We start from the raw sequence: 23,204 nt of genomic DNA on the forward strand, positions 1-23,204 counted from the left end.
GCTAAGCAACCATTTAACAGTAATGTGTTAGTGTTGTTAGTTGATTTTACAACTTAGAAATTTAGATGATTATCTATTTAGATACAATTATATATGTGTATGTCACACAGTGTGAAATGTTTACGGGTGAACAATATAGTTGTTCTGTGGTATAATATACAGTCTTATGATGGATTATGTATGAACTTTCACGAGCTATGTTGCACAGTGTAACATAAGGAATCACACAGTGTGATTAGAGGATGATGTATGTAGATATGAGACGTATATATTAATAGAACTTTAATGTTAAGATACATGTATGTATAAAGATTTTAATTGGTTTTTTTCTATTTACAGACTCAATGGAAACAGTTCGAAGAATTAGCCAATGATTCTAGATTTGCCAAAATTGTCAGTGCATTGCCATCAATTGTGGAAGCGTCTAGCTCAAAATCTACTGTTAAAAAGTATAAATTTTATTTTGGAAAATTTCGTATTTGGTGTTCCGATTGTCAACTTGAATTTTCTCCGGCTAATTCAACTACAGTATGTTTATATATCGGTTCACTGATACAGCAAGGTGTTGGCGTGTCCGTTTTAGAATCTAACTTTTATTCAATTAAATGGTATCATGACATTAACTTTTATTACAATCCTTGTTCTGATAAGTTGTTATCTAATATTTTGGAAGGCGGTCGTAGAATTTTGAGTAAACCCATCAACAAAAAAGAGCCTATTACTACTGACATTTTAAAGTTAATTGTTTCTAGATACGGCTCCGAACACGATTTGTCTAATTTAAGAGTGTGTTTACTATGTCTTCTTGGATTTTCCGGTTTCTTACGTTACAGCGAGTTAGCTAAGATAAAAAGAAACAACATTGTTTTTTATGATACTCATGTTGAGATTACTATTGATAAGAGTAAAACAGACATTTATAGAAGAGGAAACACGGTTATAATTGCTAGGACCGGGAATGAAACGTGTCCTGTTAAGTGGTTAAAAATTTATTTGAAATTAGCTGGTTTAGAATCTGATTCTGATTATTTTATTTTTCGGTCTTTGTCATTTTTGAAATCACAAGGTGTATACAAGCTAAGCAAAAACAATACATCCTTATCGTACACTAGAGCTCGTGAGATATTACTTAAGGCATTGGAAGACATTGGTTTAGATAAATCTAAATTTGGGTTGCATAGTCTGAGAAGCGGAGGTGCTACCTCAGCAGCTAATAACGGAGTTTCTGATAGATTATTGAAGGCCCACGGTAGATGGTCATCAGATCAGTCGAAAGATGGTTATATTAAGGACAATTTACATCGTCAGTTGGTAGTATCTTTGAATCTTGGCATATAATTCTGAACTGTTTCATTTCCTTTGATTCGATGTTACTGCGAGCAACTAACTCTATTTATGTGTTTGTTTTGTTTAAAGCCTAATTGAATTTAGAGTAGAAATACTTTAAATTCGGACGAGCAGGGCGAGGGAGAATTTAATGCTTATTATGTTGGTTTATGTATATAAATTAAAGTTATCTCCCCTTTATTAAGAATCAGTTGATAACTATGATAACTATGGACTTATATTGTTTCAATAGCACCTACTTTTGTATAAAAGTTCATAATGATCTGATGAAAAATTGGTCAATCAAAATAAAAATCTATATGAGAAATAATCCGTCAGGCTTCAGGAAGTTATCCACCATTATTGACTAAATGGAAAATATTTATTCTGACAGGAAAATACTTTACTTGTTGTGAATTAATTTTTTTCACTCTGTCGAGGCAAACTTGATTTATTGTACAGAAAAGGAAACTGTGACAGACATACAGACAGAGTAATTATTAAACGATGCTGCAATTTTATAACAAATCCCTAATTCTTATATATATTTTAAGTGTGATTACTCTTTGGTTACTCAAAATTTAGTAAAAACTTCACTTTAATCATAATCAACTATTATCAAGGGTTGTTTCAAAAGATTAGATTTTTAGATAGGCATAACCAGTTTTTCTATAGAATTATAGCATATAAATATGAAATTTATGAGTCTTTAACCACATTTACAGTCTATTCCTCTTTTTCAGAAAAAAACTTCTTGAATACATTTGCTGTTTTCCCTTTCAAACCATGTTCCTGCATGATGGATTTTACGCCATCGTCATTGTTTCTTTTGTAAGCAAGTTCCAGGTGATGAAGGTTGAGACCTGTGCAGGACAGTTTCCTTGCAGTGTCTTTAGAAATAATCTTTTTAACAATGACACTAGAAAAACCCTCTACAATTGACAAATAATTAAATGGAAATAAATCCTTTCCAGAACATGTCTGTTTCAGCTTCAGATGGAACAGTTTGTATAAACTTCTAACATCCTCCTCAGAATTATGAGCATCATAAACAATCTCCAGAAACTTTTGAACTAATGTTTGCTGCTTATAATTTAGAACATCAGTTTTTGGTATTTCACGTTTTGCAATTTTCAATGTGTCAATGCATCCATAAATTAGGTCATCAAAAGAACTCAGCAGATTAAACTCGTGCAACAAATTTCTTAGTACAGGAACATCATATGAATGGATGTTATGACCAACAAGCACAGGACGAGATTTTTTCTGTAACATTTCAATTAGTTGAAGTAAGGCTGTTCTTATACAAACACTTTCAACTGGAACACCATGGCAATACATTTGGTTTCTTTCAAAAGAGAAAGTAATACCGGTAACATCACTGGCCTTTGATGAAATAGATTGTCGTGGAGACACATACAGATTTAGCATGTTTGTCCCATCATATGCTGATATTTGTGTAATATCAGAGGTTCTTGATAACCCAGTTGTTTCTAAATCAAAAACAACATAATTGTCTATGCCTTCCAAAGAATATTTTGTTGGAATTTTTTCAATGTCTCTTACCGACACATTTTCTTCAATTTGTGGTTGATATGTTTCTCCTTCTATAACAGCTGCCTTAATTTGTTGAAAGGTTTTCTTATTCTAGAAAAAGACAAAAAGAAAATATTAAGAATTTTTTTTTGTTTATACCTGGTTGTATTGTTACATGTACTTTGTAAAATAAATGGGTTATAACTCTTAATAACCATATCATTCTTTTCAACTGTCATCATCTTGTTTTCTATTTTTTGGCAAAATTGCAATTTCTATTGTCTTTGTCAATTTATATTATAGTTTACCCTTTTTACAATTTAACAAAATTCATGTAAGTTTCACCATGTCCCTGTGCTTATATATTTTAAAGTTATGGTGTTATCATTATTGAGATAACTTCTCTTATAGAATAGAATAGAATATTTTTATTTTCCAAATTAGGGCCCCAGGAGGGCATATGATACAGACAATATTATTATAAACAATAACATATGCAATACACACACAATAAAAGATATATAACAAGTGTTATAAAAATAATAAAATAAAATAATATACCACAGAAAATACACTCAACAAAATAGTAGCAATGTATTATTATTCAATGAATACTATGTTGAAATTGACTCAAGTGCATATTTATATATGCCACATCATGCTTTCAATTGTACAACAGTTGATATACTCAATTTTAAAGACACCTATTCTTAGCCCTCTTTCCTATCCACATTGAAATTATCACTTCAAAACATTTCGTGGAAGCGAGATCGATATACCTGTATTTATACAGCAGAGGGTACTGCACTGATAAATAAAAATTTTGATGACCTAATAAGGCACTTCATATCTGAGAAACAGGCTAAATGTGTCTCCAATTTTAGAATTCAATCATATATGTATGTATTATTAACAAGTGAAACTGAGAGCTACTGCTCACTGATGATTCCCCTGCTGCAAGTGGATAATATTAATAGTGTAAATATATGCAAGTGTTCGGTTAACAGGAAGTTGTCGAGTGATGAATCTGAAAACGCATCACACAGTATAGTTGACTTATATAAATCCTGAAACCAAATTTCAGAAATCCTTGTATTGTAGATCCTGAGAAAAATGTGATGAAAATTTTCAACTTGGCTATCATGTGTAAAATCATACAAGTGTTCGGTCAACAGGAAGTTGACAAGTGATCAATCTGAAAACGCATCACAAGGTAAAGCTGACTTAGATAAACCCTGAAACCAAATTTCAGAAATCCTTGTATTGTAGTTCCTGAGAAAAATGCGACGAAAAATAATCATGGGAACGGACGGACTGACTGACTGACAGATTGACGGAAGGACAGACCGAGGGTAAACAGTATACCCCCCCCCCCCCTTTTTTTAAAGCGGGGGTATACAAATTAAAAATAATTTGCAGTGAGGTGAGACTTATATTTTGTCCGTGTTGAGGCTTTAGTGTGACTTTGGGATGAAGAATCGCAATAAAAGAGCTGTTCCTTTGCTTTGTGTGTCTTTTGTTGTAAATGTACTTGATACCCCATATTCTTTGTTTTTTTTATTTATATGGCTGTCATTAATTTGACTTATTATATGCCATGAAGTTTTACCTTTCTTTTAAATCTGTCACGTTTGAAAAGAACTGAGGAGCTATTCTTCTTTTGCCAGAGTCTCTTTCTGTCAATCCTCTGTCCAACTCTTACAGAGATTGTGCCTGGTGACAACAATGCTTTCTTGTTAACCTAAAACAAGGTAAACTAGTGAGAAATGTTTTAGATGACAAAAAACATAACCATCCCCTTAAATTCTATATTTGACCTTTAGATCGGGTCGCATGAAGGTCAACCACACACTGCTTTATATTCAAACAATTAAAAACCAAATTAACATCATTTACCAGGGTATGTGTGGACAAGCATTGCTAAGAAAAAGTTGATTAAAAAAATACAATAACTTCCAATTTGAAATTGATCACCTTTGTAAGGTCATTCACCTTTGCATCAAATTTGGCAAAAATCACTGTATCAGTTTTTAAATTATTGTTGAGAAACCTAAATTGACAGGTCACAACCATTATACTATGTTTATGTTACATGGGGTAAGATGAAAGAGGAAATACACATTATTTATAATATATAAGCTGTAACACAATACCTTGTTAACCCAGGTATAACCTTCATTCTTCTGAAGAACTGCAGCTGAAACTCTTGCTTTTAATGAGCTGGTTCCACCATATGATCTACAAAAAGAAATTTCACAAATTTCAGTCATTTTAAAGTTAATATTGTAAAGCAGCTGACAGAAATTTAAACTAGCTAAAACAAGTGAAACTGCGAGCTACTACTCACTGATGATACCCCCACTGCAAGTGGATAATTTTAATAGTGTAAAAATATGCAAGTGTTCGGTAAACAGGAAGTTGTTAAGTGATGAATCTGGAAACGCCTCACACAGTATAGCAGACTTGTATAAAATCTAAAACTAAATTTCAGAAATCCTTGTATTGTAGTTCCTAAGTAAAATGTAACAAAAAATATTCATGGGTCTGACAGACAGACGGACAGACAAACTGATGGACAGACAGAGTTCAAACAGTATACCCCCTTTTTTCAAAGCAGAGCGGGGGTATAATAATTATTATAAAACTTTTTCAGGGGGAATAACTCTTCAAATATTTTTGAAATGTATACTTTTGTTTCATAAGATCTCATATCAGTTTTTGAATTTTTAAATTATATCTTTTCAGGTTTTGGAGTTTGCCACCTGCCATTCCCTGCCCCCTCATATCACAATTTAATTTAATAAAATGAAACTTAAGTTTATATTTAACTGTTTGCACTGTTGGTTATTTTTTGTTTATACAATGCTATCAAAATGAAGGATTGTTTTACATTTGATCATAGTTTAAAAATAGAATTCTGCTAAGTCAGTTTTTAGATAAAAAATTCTTAAATAGTCAATTTTCATTTGACGGACAAACAGCAATCATCTCCCTTCAAAAATGAAAGACCTCTATTCTTTATTGCTATGTTTGTTTGGGTGGATGTTACTGAAAGGTTATAATCAATGTTTTTTAGTTACTGACCTATTTTTTGGAGCCTTGCTTGCCACTATATTGTTGAAATTTTCATTGCTCTGTGTTGAGCCTAAATCTACAAGTTGGCTTGATCTTTTCTTGTAATTTTCTGTCATTGTCTCTAATTGCTTACGCAGGTTTTCATTTGACAATGGTTCACCTTTTGGGAGATGTTTATATCTGAAATGATATAAAAGAAAATAGTTGAAATGTCATACATTTATATGTATGTTGATTTATGGCAATGTTTCAAATAGATCTAGAAACTGTACAATTTTATTTACCACTTAGTTACATAGTTGAATATTCCTTAAGCTGCTGAACTGTGTGTTATTCATTATGAATTGTAATGCATTTTTTTATAACAAGGATTTTGATTGGACAACCTCACCTTTTCCTCAGGGGGTTAAACTGATGAAGAACCTGATGGATGAAGTTTTTTGCACTGTGCAGCAGATAACATTTCAAAATTATAAAATATATAAATTTCTTAAAAAAAATAAAGAGTAAATATTTGAATATTTGGTCTTCAATTTTTACATGTATGTTACCGGAAAACTAATTTTGTGATAATAATATCACGGATGGAATAGTCCATTAGCAAGTATACTAGTATATTCAAATACAACACAATTGTTGTTTAATTCCAGGAAAAATTGTTCTTCAAGAAATCTTTACAAGTCATTTTATTGTCTGTAAATTATTCAGGAGGTCCTAGTTAATGATGCTATACCATAATTTTATTTCTGTGGTTGGCGGGGGTTAAAAAAAAGTGCCGTCCCTAGGGGGGGGGGGGGGGCATAGTATTTTCTGGAACAGCCCTAACCTGAAAACAACTTTTTTTTCATTATTTAAAAAAAAAATATTGGAATTTTATTTGCTTTATAGAATGAGAGGATGTACTTGTTTTATTGTATATTGTTTTTTTCTGCAGTTTTATGACAGAATTGGTTGTCAGCATTTGAAATAGCAATATGAGAACAGCTCCCAAACTTAAATTTTGTTCTGACATAATATCACTCATAATAAAAACATTAAAAAGACTTTCTTTCATATGTATAACATCCTTTAAATTTAGTTAAAATTAAAACCTGTAAGTTTCTGGTTGCTTGGAATATGTGCACCAATCCCCAGAACAGCCTGAATGGTCTCCAAATAGGTGAGGAACTATACTGTCTAATCTTTCACAAAGATCATTCTCCTTTGACTGGTTTGAACTTATGGCATACATATAACATCTAAGTATGTATGGAATGACTCCTTTCCCCTTCAGCTCTTTGTACTTATTTGCTGCTGCATACAGTTGTTTCGACAGATTTTTCTTGACATGGTTTTTGTCGTCTCTTTTTTTTATGTTTGCAAACTTTTGCTTTAACCTTGATGATGTTGTAGAGTCATTGTCTGCGTGAATTATGCCGACTGTGCACCCTCTGTTGTCCATCCTAGTAACCATTGATAAAGCCATGTCAGGCTCCATGGCTTTACTTGATCCTGTAACAAAAAAGGACATTGTAAATACTACAATTACTTACATAAGAACTATCTAAGATGACTGAAACATATTTCATCTCCCTTTTTATACAAGTAACTTAAAAAATTATATAGTTGTTTGACATTATGACCGTGGCAGATCCAGGGTGTTTGAACCCCACTAATTTTTTTAGACGATCAATGCATTTGAATGGGGACATATAGTTGGAACCCCTCCCCCCTTTGCCCTGGGTTGGGAATCCCCCCAACCCCTTTTTAAAATGGCTGGATCTGCCCCGGTTGGGATATGGTCAACATACATACTTGGTTTGTGAGCGCATAGCCATAAGTCGGTGTTATGACTATGCAATCATAAACTAAATATCATTGTCCTTGTTTCAATGAAAAAAAAAAGTTGGGTTTTTTGATTAACCTAAATCATCGTTATTGGATTTTGCTTGAAAAAGACATTTAAAAAAAAATGTTGTTTGTGTACCATGCCAATTACTGTTGCATTGATGATTTGGAACTGTTTCCTTTCTTCCCAAATGATGCTGGCATATACTGCATAGTTTACTTCTTACATCATAGTCTAGAACTTTACCAGTCTTTACACCAACTAGACTGGAATGTCCTGCAAAAATACAAAGTCCATGTCATTCTTATGCACATTAGAAAAGGTTAAAAACAGTTTCTGATAATTATATTCAAAAATGAAAATACATGAATAATGTCTGAAATTTTACACCCACCTCATATGCATTGTCCCTTTACGCCGACATTTTACCCCTCGCTAAAATATTGGTCATAAGGGCCAAGTTCCGGCCAACCCATGGTAAAATCTTGATATATTGAAGCCCCATGAATTATTTCTTTAAAAAATATATGACACAGATGTAAATATGAGTTTTGCTTAGCTTTTTTTGCTGTTGAGCCGTAAGTTGCAAATAAACCTAAAAATTCCAATATAGCAGGTACATCTGACATCTGTTTCTGTTAGAATATCAAAATCTAACTTATTACCAAATTTCATTGAAATAAAATAGTTGCTGAGAATTGGACCTTAAATTAGGCTGTTAGTTTTCTGGTTTGAATTGTTTTACACTGTCATTTCTTGACCTTTTGTGGACTATGTTGTATGGGATTTGCTCATTGTTGAAGGCTGCACAGTGACCTATAGTTGTTAATTTCTTTGTGATTTGTCTCTTGTGGAGAGTTGTCTCATTTGCAATCATACCACATCTTCTTTTTAATACTTAACAGATTACTGTAGGATAGAATGGCCTATATTTTAGTGAACCCAAATGTACAGTTCTACTAGTTATTCCTATGGAAAATCTTTTGAACAAGTATATTGGTCTACCATGTAAAGTAGTTTGAATATGGCCCTAAACAAAAAAACTTAACCATGATCGTGAGGAAAGGAAAGATATATACAGAGGGACAGTGGTAAACCTATATGTACCAATTATTTTCATAGTTGAAACCTAAATAGTTATTTTGGACAAGTTTATTGATGTGTAAAGGTGACAGTATATAAATAACACATAGCTGAGAGGGTGATAGAGCAGATTGGTACCCCAAGAAAACATTGTCAACCCCGGCGAAGCCAAGGTTGACAATGCTTTTTCAAGGGGTACCAATCTGCTTTCTCTTATGGTTGGGGCCTGTTATCTATTTCTCGCATGAATAGATAATTCTCGTATCACACTGTCTGGAGTGTGATACGAAAAATGCGTTAATTTGATTGGACAACGAAACCTCCTGAAACGATATTGCGGCATTTTCATTGGCTATTCTTTAGGTCATTGTTGACAGTTAAAGGTCACAATGATGTACATTTCATCCATTGCAACGGAGATAAGCGATTTCTTCAATAATATAGAAAATACGCACACTTTTCACCTTATTATATATTCTTATTCAAATATTATTACATTCTGAAGCGTACAAAATGTTTAAAAAAAGTCTTATGTTGAAGATTGACGACGAACAGGACATATGACGTCACAATGCAGTTATGTTCAAGCGACTGGGTCGACGTTTCGCGGATTTTTTTTTATTAAGCACAAAAAGCATGTTTACCATAAGAGAAATAGGTTTCACAACTCGGGAGAATTAGATATCGTTTGATATCAACTCTCTTTATTTAATTTAAATAGTAATAACAAACTCGCCACAGGCTCGTTTATTATTATATTGAAATTAAATAACTCGAGTTGATATCAAGCGATATCTAATTCTCACTCGTTATGAAACCTATAACTATCACCCTCTCAGCTATGTGTTATTTAATTTATTATACTGAACGTCCTACAGTTTTTGTCTTTTAAAAGGATTTTCTATGACGTCACGTACATAACAACGTTACGAGTATTAGACATAAACAACAAGATGTTTTTATTTTTATTTTGACAGTTAAATAATAAAATTTGATCCAAAACGTAAAACTTGAGCATTGTATTGAACTACTTGATGTAAATTCAATCCATTGTTTTTTAAATTGTCGATTTTTTATTGGTTTAGACGAGAGGGTAACATTCAAAAAAATTGTCACCCTCTCAGCTATGTGATAGAGTAAAATGACACCCTCGTATTAGCCAATCAAAATATGGCATTTTAACGTGAAGTATAATAAAATTAAATATCACACATGTTTTACATCATTTCCTTCCGACTTGATTCAGTTTCTTAGCAACTCAGAAGCATTTACACATCAATAAACTCCTCAATTGCTATTTCTACATGTATTATATTGCTGATGTTGACTTGATACCTGTGTTACTGTTATATTGCCAACCAGAGCCTCTTGTTTGCCAACCAGCGTCAAAACTGCATTCTAATTCATCACTTGGAGAAATAGCTTTTTCTTCTGCACTAGCAGTTATGCAGGAATCAGATGCCTCATCAATAAGTGACAATGCTATACATTTCTCCTTCTTTTTCAGTGTCTTAGGATCAGGTGGGGGTATGTTACATGTGCTGAGAAAATTCACAACATGATCAGGACCCATTCCAGAGTGCATCATTGCTGAAATCATTATAATTTACTATAATTATTAATTTTTACTACCTACATGTACATACTGCATATAGACATGATAGATATCTTTATCAATCAAATCAATTACAAATCAATAAAAGAGCAGGTGACAATTGATAGCGCTATTACCTACTTGTAACTCAATACCATAATTCATTATGACTTTTTTAATGTTCAAGCAGAATTACAAAGAAAATACAACTTCCTTACTTAAAATCAATTTAAGCCCATACATAAAATAAATTATTGGTTGCTGTTTACTAACTAATCATGCTAGTGAGGTTATGAAGATAGGATTTTCTTTTCTGAAAGATGCCAAATATCCTCTGAGTTAAAAAATAGTGTTCTAAAAATAGAATAAAAAATGTTGTCCTGGAAAAGATGAAATATTTTTCTTAGTTTTACGTTAGGCAAGTTTTTAATAAGAAAGAACAATATATCATATGTACAGCCACTGCAGTGATTTGTAATAGCTACACTGTAAGCTTTATTCAATTCAATTCAATAGTTTATTTGAAATAGCACAATAGAGGCGGCCGCGTGATCCAAATACAGACAATTGTAAATATAATAAAGATGCATGTAACAACAAGTCATAAGCCAATTTGATGCTTTATAGACATTCACATGTTAGAAATCATTGGTGTAAGTAACACTGTAAATAATAAATAAGACTACACAGTACCAAAATTTCAACACCTATTACCCTTTTTATGGGTTTGAAAGAAACTAGCTACTTTAAAAACATTTACATGTCAGAATGATAAATGAAGTACAAAATATTAAAGCTTTTTGCACTTACCAAGATCGACTTTTGAGTTAATATCAAATGCTCCTTTCTCATTCCGCTTGCCTGTAGATACCAGTTTCATACCAGAGCATATCTGACATGCCACCTCCAAAAGACTACCTAAGCCGTACCTGTAAGATAAAAATTTGATATAGTTATTATAATGAACAGTAGCTTACATCATTTTGTTTTATCGGGAGGCCAAACTTAAAATATATGTTGTTTCCCCTTTCAGACAAAAAATATATTTACAGGGACTGGGTAGGTGCATACATGTATACAATAATGTACCTGAAGGTTCATGTAGGAAAAATAACTTATGTTGTATTTATGAAGGGAAGTTTACCAAAATGTCAAGAATTTTACATTTTTATTATCTACATGTATCATAGTCTATCAATAGACTTGAAAGAAAAGAACTATTTCTATTAAGAATGTCAAAACAAAATATTTTGAGTAGGGTCTGTAGGGACATTTTTCTTGGGTAGTTATATATATAGGTTGCATTATATAAGGGAAGAGGAAAGAAACAAAATTTTATTTATATATGATGTGGTATGATTTCCAGTAAAACAACCATCTACACAAATCTCAACAAGAGACCAAATGATGCAGAATTTAACAACTACAGGATATTAGGTCAGCCAGGGCCTACAAAAAATGAGTAAAACCCATTTCATGACATGCTCTATGCTCATTTTAATATGGGTAGGCATTATATTTGTTAATATCTTAATACCGAGGGTTAGCTATATAACATGCCAGGAACTGAGGAATGTTTCATATCTAACTTGATTTTTCATAGCTTGCCTTAGTCCAAATAATTACAAAGTACAAGGGTTTAGATTGGGAGAAAAATTGTAATGATTTCTGACAGCAGGACATATTTGAAGGTGAATTGCAATCATATTCCTACAAACTTCACATGGTTTACATAGTTTTGTAAAAAATGAAGGGGTGCTGAAAATTATTGTTTACCTCATTTCACCAACTATATCCTTCAGATGGAGTGGGGTGTTGCATCTGTTGCAGAAGAGTTGTTCCGCTAGAACTTCCAACTCAACAACCCTCCTGCCTTCATTCCATGAGATGTTTTTACTCTGTCCGATATCAGTTGAAACCGTAACATTCGAGGCAATGTTTTCAACTAATAGTGTCTGTTCTTTTGTCGGTTCCGGTGGCATTTCTCCCCTCGAACCGTAATCATGGTCTCCCCATTGAATCAAATTACCACTCTCATTCAAAGAGTCCATCCTTGTGGATTTTTTAAATCTGTCTTTCCTTATAAACCGACCGCGAACACAAAGGCGGTCGCGGTCGTCTGCCATTTTGTTGTTTATCTTGTCTACGAATTGCGTAAAAAAAGAATCGGAACCGATTTTAATTACGCAAAATGCACGTGCTATAATAGGTCATGTGATACCCGTCCGTCTCTACCTTAATATGTAATTTATAAGTTTTTACACAATGACTTTTTGTAGATTGCCTATGTTCAAAAGTTGGCTCTGTCACAGTTTGTGTGCTTTCTGATAGTGTTTTGTTAATTTAATAAAATATAACTTTCTGCATATATACTGTGGATCTGTTCCTATAAAAAAATGTTTGTTTTTATTTGATGAATATTTTATGTTTAGTTAAGTCTCACTTATTAAAACATAATAAAAATTACCTTCAAGCTGTCATCTAAGTCCATTGTCTCTATAAGTTTACCTGGATGGTGTTCACCCAAGGGAAATGGGTAATCTGAACCCATACATATTCTATCCTACAAATACCAAATGAATCGATTATCAAAAGTTAGATTGACAGCTCCTGAAAAATGTTTCAATTTAAATTGATAACATATCCTTTAAAAAAAATGCCTGTACCAAGTCAGAAATATAACAGTTGTTATCAATTCCTTTGATGCATTTGAGCTTCCGATTTTGCCATTCGATTAGGGACTTTTGAATTTTCATCAGAGTTTGTCATTTTGTTATTTCACTTTTTTCTCATATATATAATGAAATCAGCAAAATTGTAGTTTTGGTTCAATATTTAGATGATTTTGTATAGCACCTGCAGTTAGAGCAGACTAACCTTTGGTTTTGCAGTGTTAAAAAAAAAAAAAATTTAAGAAAAAACAAACTTTTCAACATAAAATAAGATTCCTAAAGGTAGGATTTCACCACAATATTTCAAGTTATGGCTAAATTTACTGTTTACCTTATGCCTATTTATGGTTCATTACAATTTACTACTTGATATTTAATGTATCAACGTCCCAGCTATCTATAGACAAAGACCATATGTTGACCTCTAGATCTTGTTACTTTTGTTCTGTTTGTTAGCTGTTTCAATATGGCCTTTCCTCTTACATCTCCTTTTCACAAACATATTAAATTTTCTTTGTGACCGTGCTGACTCTACTACCAAGGAATGAGATGTTGTGCTTATCAAACTGTTTTATATTGGCATCTTGTACCTCTTAACATATCAACTAACTTCTATAACATATCTACTTACTTCTCCTAAAACATATCTACTTACTTCTCCTATAACATATCTACTTACTTCTCCTATAACCTATCTACTTACTTCTCCTATAACATATCTACTTACTTCTCCTATAACATATCTACTTACTTCTCCTATAACATATCTATTTACTTCTCCTATAACATGTCTACTTACTTCTCCTATAACCTATCTACTTACTTCTCCTATAACCTATCTACTTACTTCTCCTATAACATATCTACTTACTTCTCCTATAACATATCTACTTATTTCTCCTATAACATGTCTACTTACTTCTCCTATAACATATCTACTTACTTCTCCTATAACATATCTACTTACTTCTCCTATAACATATCTACTTACTTCTCCTATAACCTATCTACTTACTTCTACTATAACCTATCTACTTACTTCTCCTATAACATATCTACTTACTTCTCCTATAACATATCTACTTACTTCTCCTATAACCTATCTACTTACTTCTCCTATAACACATCTACTTACTTCTCCTATAACATATCTATTTACTTCTCCTATAACATGTCTACTTCCTTCTCCTATAACATGTCTACTTACTTCTCCTATAACCTATCTACTTATTTCTCCTATAACCTATCTACTTACTTTTCCTATAACATATCTACTTACTTCTCCTATAACCTATCTACTTACTTCTCCTATAACCTATCTACTTACTTCTCCTAAAACATATCTACTTACTTCTCCTATAACATATCTAATTACTTCTCCTATAACATATCTACTTACTTCTCCTATAACCTATCTACTTACTTCTACTATAACATATCTACTTACTTCTCCTATAACATATCTACTTACTTCTCCTATAACATATCTACTTACTTCTCCTATAACCTATCTACTTACTTCTACTATAACCTATCTACTTACTTCTCCTATAACATATCTACTTACTTCTCCTATAACATATCTACTTACTTCTCCAATAACATCCACCAGCAGTTTCAGAGAAATAGGATCATGGACTAATGCATCAGTGTAAAACTTTCCTAGAAAGCTACGAGGGCTTTCTTTACAATCTGAAGCACATAGATCAGGTCTGACATTGTATCCATGTTCTATCCTACCAATAGTGAAAGGGAAGGCTCCACCTAAAATTTTATAAGAAAATAAGATTTTTTTTACAAATAAATGTGTTCCTCTCTCTTTACAAAGATTTTAATATTCTAATTTTAATATATGAATATACTTTGAACCCAATATAATATTTCTGTATTTCAATGACTAGACTTGTAATTAATTCAGACATATCTTTCATTTGTGGTCCTGCTAACTCCTTAGATATAGTGATTTATTTTTGCTGAGTGAAAATTCATTAAACTGTCTTTGTGTTTTTTCCAAGTTATTCCTGCTTCTGATTCTATTTCCTGAATGATAAAATTTATGTGGGGGGATAATTCTTCTATTTTATCATTATCTCAAAATTAGTGAAATTAAACAACTCACTCAAATTTTCCACTTAATCATGTTTACTAAGTTTCAAGTTGTTTGGACTTCAACTTCATCAAAAACTACCTCGACCAAAAACTTTAACCTGAAGTGGGACGAACAGACGCACATACCAGAAAACATAATGACCATAAATGGGGCATATAAAGAGTTTTAAGAAGGAGTTTGAAAATAATAAGACTACAATGTATGATAATTAATGTACCTCCATGTGCGAAGCAGACCTTCAGTTTGGGAAATTGTTTCAACACCCCTCCCATTGTCATACAGCATATGGCTGTTGCTGTCTCACTAGGCATGCCTGAATAAATAAATAAAAGTTAGTTGTTCCCTTTCTTCTTTAGAACTGCTGCAATGTATTATACTTGAAGATGTTGTTGTTTACATAAATAAACCCCCTGGCAGAAACCTTGAATCAAAAATAAAATACAGTGTTCAGTGAGATATCAGAACACAGCCACTATCAACTAATGCTACCCATTGCTGTTTGTAATACAATATTGTTAACTTTTGTATAAAATGGCATCTGTTCACATATCAAAGTTTTAAACCATCTTTAAGAATTAATTGTTTGGTGGTGTGAAATAAAATCTAGTGATATTAACCCTACCTCTTTGAAATTAGTTATCCGTAAATAAAAAATATAAAATAAAAGTTGGTAATAGGTTAAAATGAATCTGATCTATAGAACTTTTCTTTTAACTCAAACAACAGAAAAAGCATTTACTTCAGTGAGAACTTGATTCAATAAGAATATTCCAATAAGCCAAGTAGCCAGTAAGAATTCTATTTAATTCTATTTAATAATAACGTACCAACAAACCATGGTAGCCAGTAAGAATTCTATTTAATAATAACGTACCAACAAGCCAAGGTAGCCAGTACTTTTTCATTCTTTCTCCCTGGTCCATATCCCATGGATGAACAAAAATAGAAACTTCATGTTCCTCAGCTGCCTACAATATATAGAGTAAGTTGTTATTAGTTGAGTTGTCATGTATAAATTTGTGTAGTTTTCAATAGCTTATTGAGGAGTCTACTAAGTAGGTACATACGTTTTTAGTTGTCCAAAACAAAAAGCAAGCAGAACCAAACATAAACTCAATAAGTAACTCATCCTTATAGACTCACAAACTGAAAATCAGCTCAATATGTGAAGTCCTTTAAAAAAAAAGTTGGTATAGCTGTTATTTTTCAAGAAATTTTCAGAGTCCAAAGTGGAATTCTTTTCACAAAAATCAGCATAGTGGTATGGTACCAAACATAAACTTGATCTGTAACTCATCCTAGAAGACTCACAAACTAAAAATCATTGAATAAAATATAAAGCTTTTAAGAAGTTAGCTAACTCTGCTGCTGCTGAATCACTATATCCTTATGTCTAGCTTTATAAGACAGAAGTTGCAGGCTCGACAAAGATCATATTTTATAAACTTTAAAACAAACATATGTTAACATTGATAAATAAAGAAATCCCCACAGCTCTGTAAGGGTTTCAAAATTCAGATTTCACTGTGCGAGTGCAACAAAGACAGGGGAAACTACTCTTTCACTCTTACTTAAACAAAGTTATCATAGAAAAGATAAATTCTCTAGAGAGGTTAAGTCACTACATAAAAGAAGGTGCAACATAAAATAAGTTGAAATTTGTATGAAGCGATTTAAAAGAAAAAATTACAAAAAAGATATGAACAGATATCACAATACAGTGGAATAGCTTTCATTAAAACATAATGCAAAAATCAAACACTGATGCACCATTAAACTTTTAAAGTAAAGAACTGAAATATTTTTGGCTGAACTCATTGATTTTGGCTGAATAATATACATGATAGATAGGAAAATAATTTTATCAAAGTGTTACTATCAATCATTACATTATATATGCTGTGGATTCAATATATCAATTATTGGATATAAATTTTTCATGGATTAAGGGTAAAAGCTGAACAATAAATTTAAATGATCAATGAAAAACAAATTTTCTATATGGCTTGTATGCAGATAATGAGATTTCAGCAAAATCATCAAATAAAATAACCAAGAAATTTTGATATTTCCTCAATCCAAGAAAATTGGTACCCTTGGAAATACACATTGTAAATATTTCTTAGTTCTATGGGATCCAATAATTCGTTGCGCCTTTATATCTGAACTCTCGAGTACTAAATGAGAACCTATTAAAGGAGATGAAAAGCTAATATAAGAGAAATGGGGGTAATGGTATATATATATATATTCAGTAGTTTGTGAAAGGTGGATTGAATATATCTTATAATTGACAAACCTATATATATAAACAATCTGACACATGGGGTGCTGAAGATTATATACAGTGTAAACTCTTCTATCTGGAACATAAATATCCTTCACATAGCTTTTTCTGTATAATTAGTGAAAAGAGGATATGGAATTTTTTTAAAGACAGACATGCTGATTGTAATTAATCTCCAAATATTATTTCAAGGATGTATAGGAATATAAATAATACTTCTGTTCATCTATAATCAATGATAATGCTTTACTAATACATATTTTGATGTTTAACATGAGGCACCTAATGAAAGTCCAAATGGAAAAAAAAAAGATTTTGTATGTTGCACCCTTTGTTTGTTTTTATGATTGATAATTTCATTGTAAACAAAAATATTTATTTACCTACAGCAAAGAATTGACGTAACTCTTCTGCATCTAAGTTCCAGTCATTTATATGAGAACCAATCTGAACACCTTTGAAGCCTAAAAATAAATTGTAAATGTAAATATTTAATGGCAACATTACTATCAAGAGTTTTTTGTTGATTAAATTTGGCAATTATTTCAGCTATTAGGAACTCAATATAAAAAGTGGTACATTATGTAATTTCAGATGCTGGGAACTCTGCAGGAAAAGTGGTAATTTCAGTATGCTTATCAATGGACTTATATTTATCATTATTTATAGTATAACTAATCGCCGTATTTGAATATATGAATATAAAAAATAAGACAACGCATGACCGAACGACGCATGGATTAAATGAGTGCGCAGCACGAGTTTAATCCATAGCTGCGTTCGGTCACAAGTTGTCTTATTTTTGATATTCAAATACGGCGATTAGTTATACTTTTTATTACATTGGCTAATGGTTATTTTTTATGAAATTAATGTAGAAAATTTAAGGAACTATATGTTTTTCCTACGCATTCACAATTTGTTTTGACCCGACGTTATCAACGTCTTGACAACGCCTTTTGTTGTATGACGTCAGAGAGTGAAATAACCATGTATATTTCACATGTGAAATTAGCGGTTTTTATCTAACTGGGAAATCAATGTAATTTATTGCAACCAATGTAATAAAATATATATAGCTAGTCAGTATCAATTACTTTCTGACATATTTCTAATATGATCCAAACTATAACTTGTTGATTGTGGTGGTTAATAATTTTGAATCAACATATCAAAAATCAGACAATACTTCACAGTGATCTCAACTGGTAAATCTGGTTTAAAATATGTTCTACATAAATCATTCCACATTTTATTATTCTCATATTAACAAGGAAAACTTAAAGTTGACATATTTTCCATGAAAATGAAATCCAGCCAAAATGAACCCTGGACATGCACACATTATAAGAGTTTGACAGGGGTGCCTGGTTCCCATTTCCCCACCAAAACACTGAATTCCCTCCCTTTACACCCTGAAGGTTTTTCTAATTTCATCCTTCTCTTCCACAGGTTCCCATCCACAGTTGACTTACTTTTCTCACCTATAGCAAAATTTTCTGAGAAACATAAATAATTTAGGAGCTTAAGGGTTAAGCTCAATACATATATTTCTATAATAAATAATTGTTGTATAAAGGTACATGTATAACACAAGTCTGAATATTTTAATCAGGTTTCTTTCCTAGTAATCTCTAAGATATTACCTAATTCGTATTTACATCTTTTCATCTCCTTGATGGCCAGATCAGGTGCTTGCATGGGTAAGGTACCTAATCCTATAAAGCGAGTTGGGTGAGCTTTAACTGTCTGAGCTAGATCATCATTTACGATTTGACAAAGGTCTAAGGTATCTTCTGGTTTAGCCTACAAAAAAATGCAAAGATATTCAATGATAAATTGTGCAAAATGTCATAGTAAACACAGGACTTAGAATTTGACTCTTGACCCTAAAAAAATAACTTAACCTAGTTTCTATACCATAAATCAAAGAATGTATAGTATTGGTATTTGTTGACGCTGTAAATAGGTATATTCTAAATTTTAAAACCATAATAGCCATAAAGCTACATAAAAGGAATCTGTTTTTCAAATTTTGATGATCAGTTATTTATTTCTAATGACATTTCACTTTACTATGTACATGAAATACATATGTCAGTGCTTACTTTGTTAAAATAAAACAGTTTTGTAGAAAAATAATTTCAGTGATATTTGAGCAGAATTGATGAAATTGCTTCAATAAAAGATATCATAAGTATGAGTTTTGCATGCTTCTGTGTTTTTTTTAATTTGTTGCTATAAATGCTCTAAAACTATCCATCTTTGTTAGAAAATTAAATGGTAGCACATCAGTTTTACCCAGCTTCTCTCTCAATGTGCTTGTCCCAAGAAAGGAGCAGCTTTATTTTCCTTTTGATTTTAATGTTTTTTAGTTTCTTTTCTTGTGTTTTTTAAAAGGACTTCAAAACTACAGATAAAACCATAGTTTAATGGAATTTAAGAAATTCATGGTTCTTTCAATGCTTAATAACAGTTTTCTGATGATCTTTTTTAATTTTCTCCTTGTTATTTATGAGACTTTTCATCTCATTGAAAACAATACCACACTTATAAATAAATTGTAATAAAAAAGATTTTCTTTTCAAACTATTTAACAAGACATGTGTCAAATGGACACCATACTCAGCTCAAACTGTCATGGTTAACAATTTCAAACCTGATATGTCACATCAATCAGACGAAATTACAGAACCAGAAAACATTATCACCCTTTTATTCTAGGTAAGGTGTAAATCTTCAATTTGTAATATGAAATTGGTATTTTTTATAGAATGTGCATCAATTTTTCTTTACTGCACTAGAATGCACAGAATTACATTTTTATATTTTAAAACATTGTTTAAACAAACCTCACCCAATAACTGAACATAACCGGCACTGTTGATAAAACTTGTACACATACTCCTACAAAGATCAAAAATGCATTAGACATGTTAGATATCTATGCCGATTTGTGTTTTTGTGACGTCCCACTTGATTTTACTCATATTCTTCAAAAAAGTCTCATTTTGAAACAGAACTTGATTTTGTGGATAATGAATGGTGGATGGTCATAAATTGCTATCAGTCAATTAGTATTTTTCAAGTTCTCAATGCTTGTGGTTCATATTGACATAAAGTGTAACTGCAAGGTATTGCTCAACTCCAATCTTAATTGACTAGGATCGTCAGTTTTCCTATCAAAGATTGGTAGTTTTCTCCGGACTCCGGTTTCAGCTTCATCTTCCAAAAAAAAGTGTACACCACAAAGTAGCCAAAATGTGACACCAAAATGTGGCGCTCAAAATTGGTGCTATAACACCAAAAATCAACCAAAAAATATATTTTATGTCAAATTGTAAATCTCGTTATTTCTGTCTTGCATGAGGTAAACTTTCTTCTTTGTATCAAATTTCATTTTTTAATGGCTACCGTTTGTTATTGTTTGACTCAGTATTATTCAAAATGTCTTTTTAGTTGGCTCTGAAATGACAAAATTGATTTTTATTTGTTTTGTTAATATAACTTCCGTTATTGTTTACTTTTCTGTTTATTTGTATGAAATTTTTAAGAGCATTGTTAACAAAAGAGTCTGTACCAAGTCTAGACTATGACAAGTCAATCCACAATTATTTCATGAGGATTGTTTGAAGTTGTTTACCTCAAAAAAAGATTCCTTTATATTGATGATGTATACATGTTCATCTGTATTTCAATCAGAATAATAGCCATGATATCTGTCATGGCTGTTGACCCTGTTGACTCAATTTGTTTTTCTGTATTAATCTAATAAATTTGCTACCATTTATCATAATGATCATGTTTGTTGCAGGTTTTTTTAAATGCATGCCTCTGCACCACTTATTTCAAAATTTCATGGAAAACATAAGTACTTCCTGGTACTGACCTGTATCATTCCTGGTACTGACCTGTAACATTCCTGGTACTGACCTGTTACATTCCTGGTACTGACCTGTATCATTCCTGGTACTGACCTGTATCATTCCTGGTACTGACCTGTATCATTCCTGGTACTGACCTGTAACATTCCTGGTACTGACCTGTATCATTCCTGGTACTGACCTGTATCATTCCTGGTACTGACCTGTATCATTCATGGTACTGACCTGTAACATTCCTGGTACTGACCTGTATCATTCCTGGTACTGACCTGTATCATTCCTGGTACTGACCTGTAACATTCCTGGTACTGACCTGTATCATTCCTGGTACTGACCTGTAACATTCCTGGTACTGACCTGTAACATTCCTGGTACTGACCTGTATCATTCCTGGTACTGACCTGTAACATTCCTGGTACTGACCTGTATCATTCATGTCTCTTATTCTAGCTTCAGCACACCAACAATTCTCCTCAACCTTTCTAAAAAACTTCCCATTTTTCATCATGTTAGCCACACCTGGACAGCTATGATCCATCTGTACCCAACCTCCATAACCATACCTCTAAAATCAAAATAATATTTATCATTTGTACCCAACCTCCATAACCATGATAACTATATCTCTAAAACCAAAATAAAATATATCATTTGTAAACACAAATTTCATCTTGTGTACATTTTACTGTTGATTCATTATTATTTGTTTGATACCAACTTTCATGGATTACGTGGGGACATTGAATCATCAATTTTAAATGTTTAATGAATAAAAAAAATTCTACAAGTTCATATGCAGACTTCTGCAAAACCACAAACTGAAATCTAATCTCCAGAAAAAGGCATGTTTTCCTCAATTTACTAAATTGGTACCAACAAAATAAACAAATCCCCAGCATGTGCACTAAAGAACTTCACTAAAGCTTCTTAAATTTAGTATTTATCATAGCTGATCACTACAAATACTAGGAACATGACAAATAAGATGTCCTGGACATTTTATTCATTTACAATTTTCAAAAAAGGTATCTCTTATGTTCTCTTGAGAGATTTTTGTGGTTTAACATGTTTAATATTATGTTTTTACAACTATTTTGAACAGTACTGTAGTACTACTTAGTAAACAACATTGAACCACGAGTATTTGAATTTATTTCTTCTTATATATAAATATAATACATGTAATATGCATACATGTACCTGCTTCTATTAATTTAAAATTTGGTAGATATATATATATAACATAGTTTAAGAATTCTATTTCAAATTTATAGGTTGCATCATCATGTATCTCATGTCAAAATCAATCTGACAATTTTTTATCTTCATAAAGGGGGTCTCATTGGGGGGTTCTGATCCCGGATCCCGCTTACTGTTTTGTCTGATTCCCGTATCCCTCTTACACTATATATACCTAAGCAATTCTGATTTTTTGTAATTTCCTGTGTTACGCTAAACTTCATTTCCCATTTTCCCGTCACAATATTAAATGTGACTTTCACATGTCAGGCTTACACAAAATCAGCAATCCCGCATCACGCTTAGACCCAAATGAGACCCATTATATTCTAAATTACCATTTGTGCTCAAGCAAAACCTAACATTAATCAACCAATCTACACTTTTTTTTATATACAGATCATTGAAATCCTTTTGTATATATTATTCAAGGCAATCCATCAGCAGATGTAGTGTCAGATTCCAAACTGCTGCTACATGTACTAGATTTTCTTTACCAACACATGTATTGTTTTTCAAAATGACCTTTTTGAAGGACAATTTGGCATTCTATTAATAGATTTAATTTGC

The 23,204-nt window shown here is 31.9% G+C and overlaps 2 protein-coding genes across 3 annotated transcripts in view; both read right to left on the reverse strand.

The window, feature by feature from the left end:
- Positions 1–23,204, reverse strand: part of LOC134706340 (2-amino-3-carboxymuconate-6-semialdehyde decarboxylase-like) — a 38,785-nt gene that overhangs the window by 15,366 nt on the left and 215 nt on the right. Inside the window, exons 1-9 of one of the 2 annotated variants that reach the window (XM_063565201.1) lie at positions 22,973–23,163; positions 21,819–21,960; positions 20,369–20,418; positions 19,158–19,317; positions 17,899–17,975; positions 16,099–16,192; positions 15,442–15,537; positions 14,706–14,878; positions 12,910–13,005 (exon numbers count right to left, since the gene is read on the reverse strand). In XM_063565201.1, coding sequence (XP_063421271.1) covers positions 12,910–13,005; positions 14,706–14,878; positions 15,442–15,537; positions 16,099–16,192; positions 17,899–17,975; positions 19,158–19,317; positions 20,369–20,418; positions 21,819–21,960; positions 22,973–22,975 — 891 coding nt within the window. In that variant the 5' untranslated portion in view covers positions 22,976–23,163. Of the gene's footprint in view, positions 1–12,909; positions 13,006–14,705; positions 14,879–15,441; positions 15,538–16,098; positions 16,193–17,898; positions 17,976–19,157; positions 19,318–20,368; positions 20,419–21,818; positions 21,961–22,972; positions 23,164–23,204 lie in introns of those variants that run through there. The other variant, XM_063565200.1, reaches the window with a different exon arrangement.
- On the reverse strand, positions 1,505–10,433 carry LOC134706339 (uncharacterized). Its single transcript, XM_063565199.1, has 7 exons — positions 10,184–10,433; positions 7,904–8,041; positions 7,029–7,428; positions 5,947–6,117; positions 5,016–5,100; positions 4,472–4,603; positions 1,505–2,973 (listed from the first exon to the last, which is right to left on the reverse strand). The coding sequence occupies exons 1-7, from the start codon at positions 10,431–10,433 to the stop codon at positions 2,053–2,055; spliced, it is 2,097 nt and encodes a 698-aa protein (XP_063421269.1). The 3' UTR covers positions 1,505–2,052.

This window comes from Mytilus trossulus, chromosome 2, assembly GCF_036588685.1.
Source record: "Mytilus trossulus isolate FHL-02 chromosome 2, PNRI_Mtr1.1.1.hap1, whole genome shotgun sequence".
In the NCBI taxonomy this organism is placed as follows: Eukaryota; Metazoa; Mollusca; class Bivalvia; order Mytilida; family Mytilidae; genus Mytilus; species Mytilus trossulus.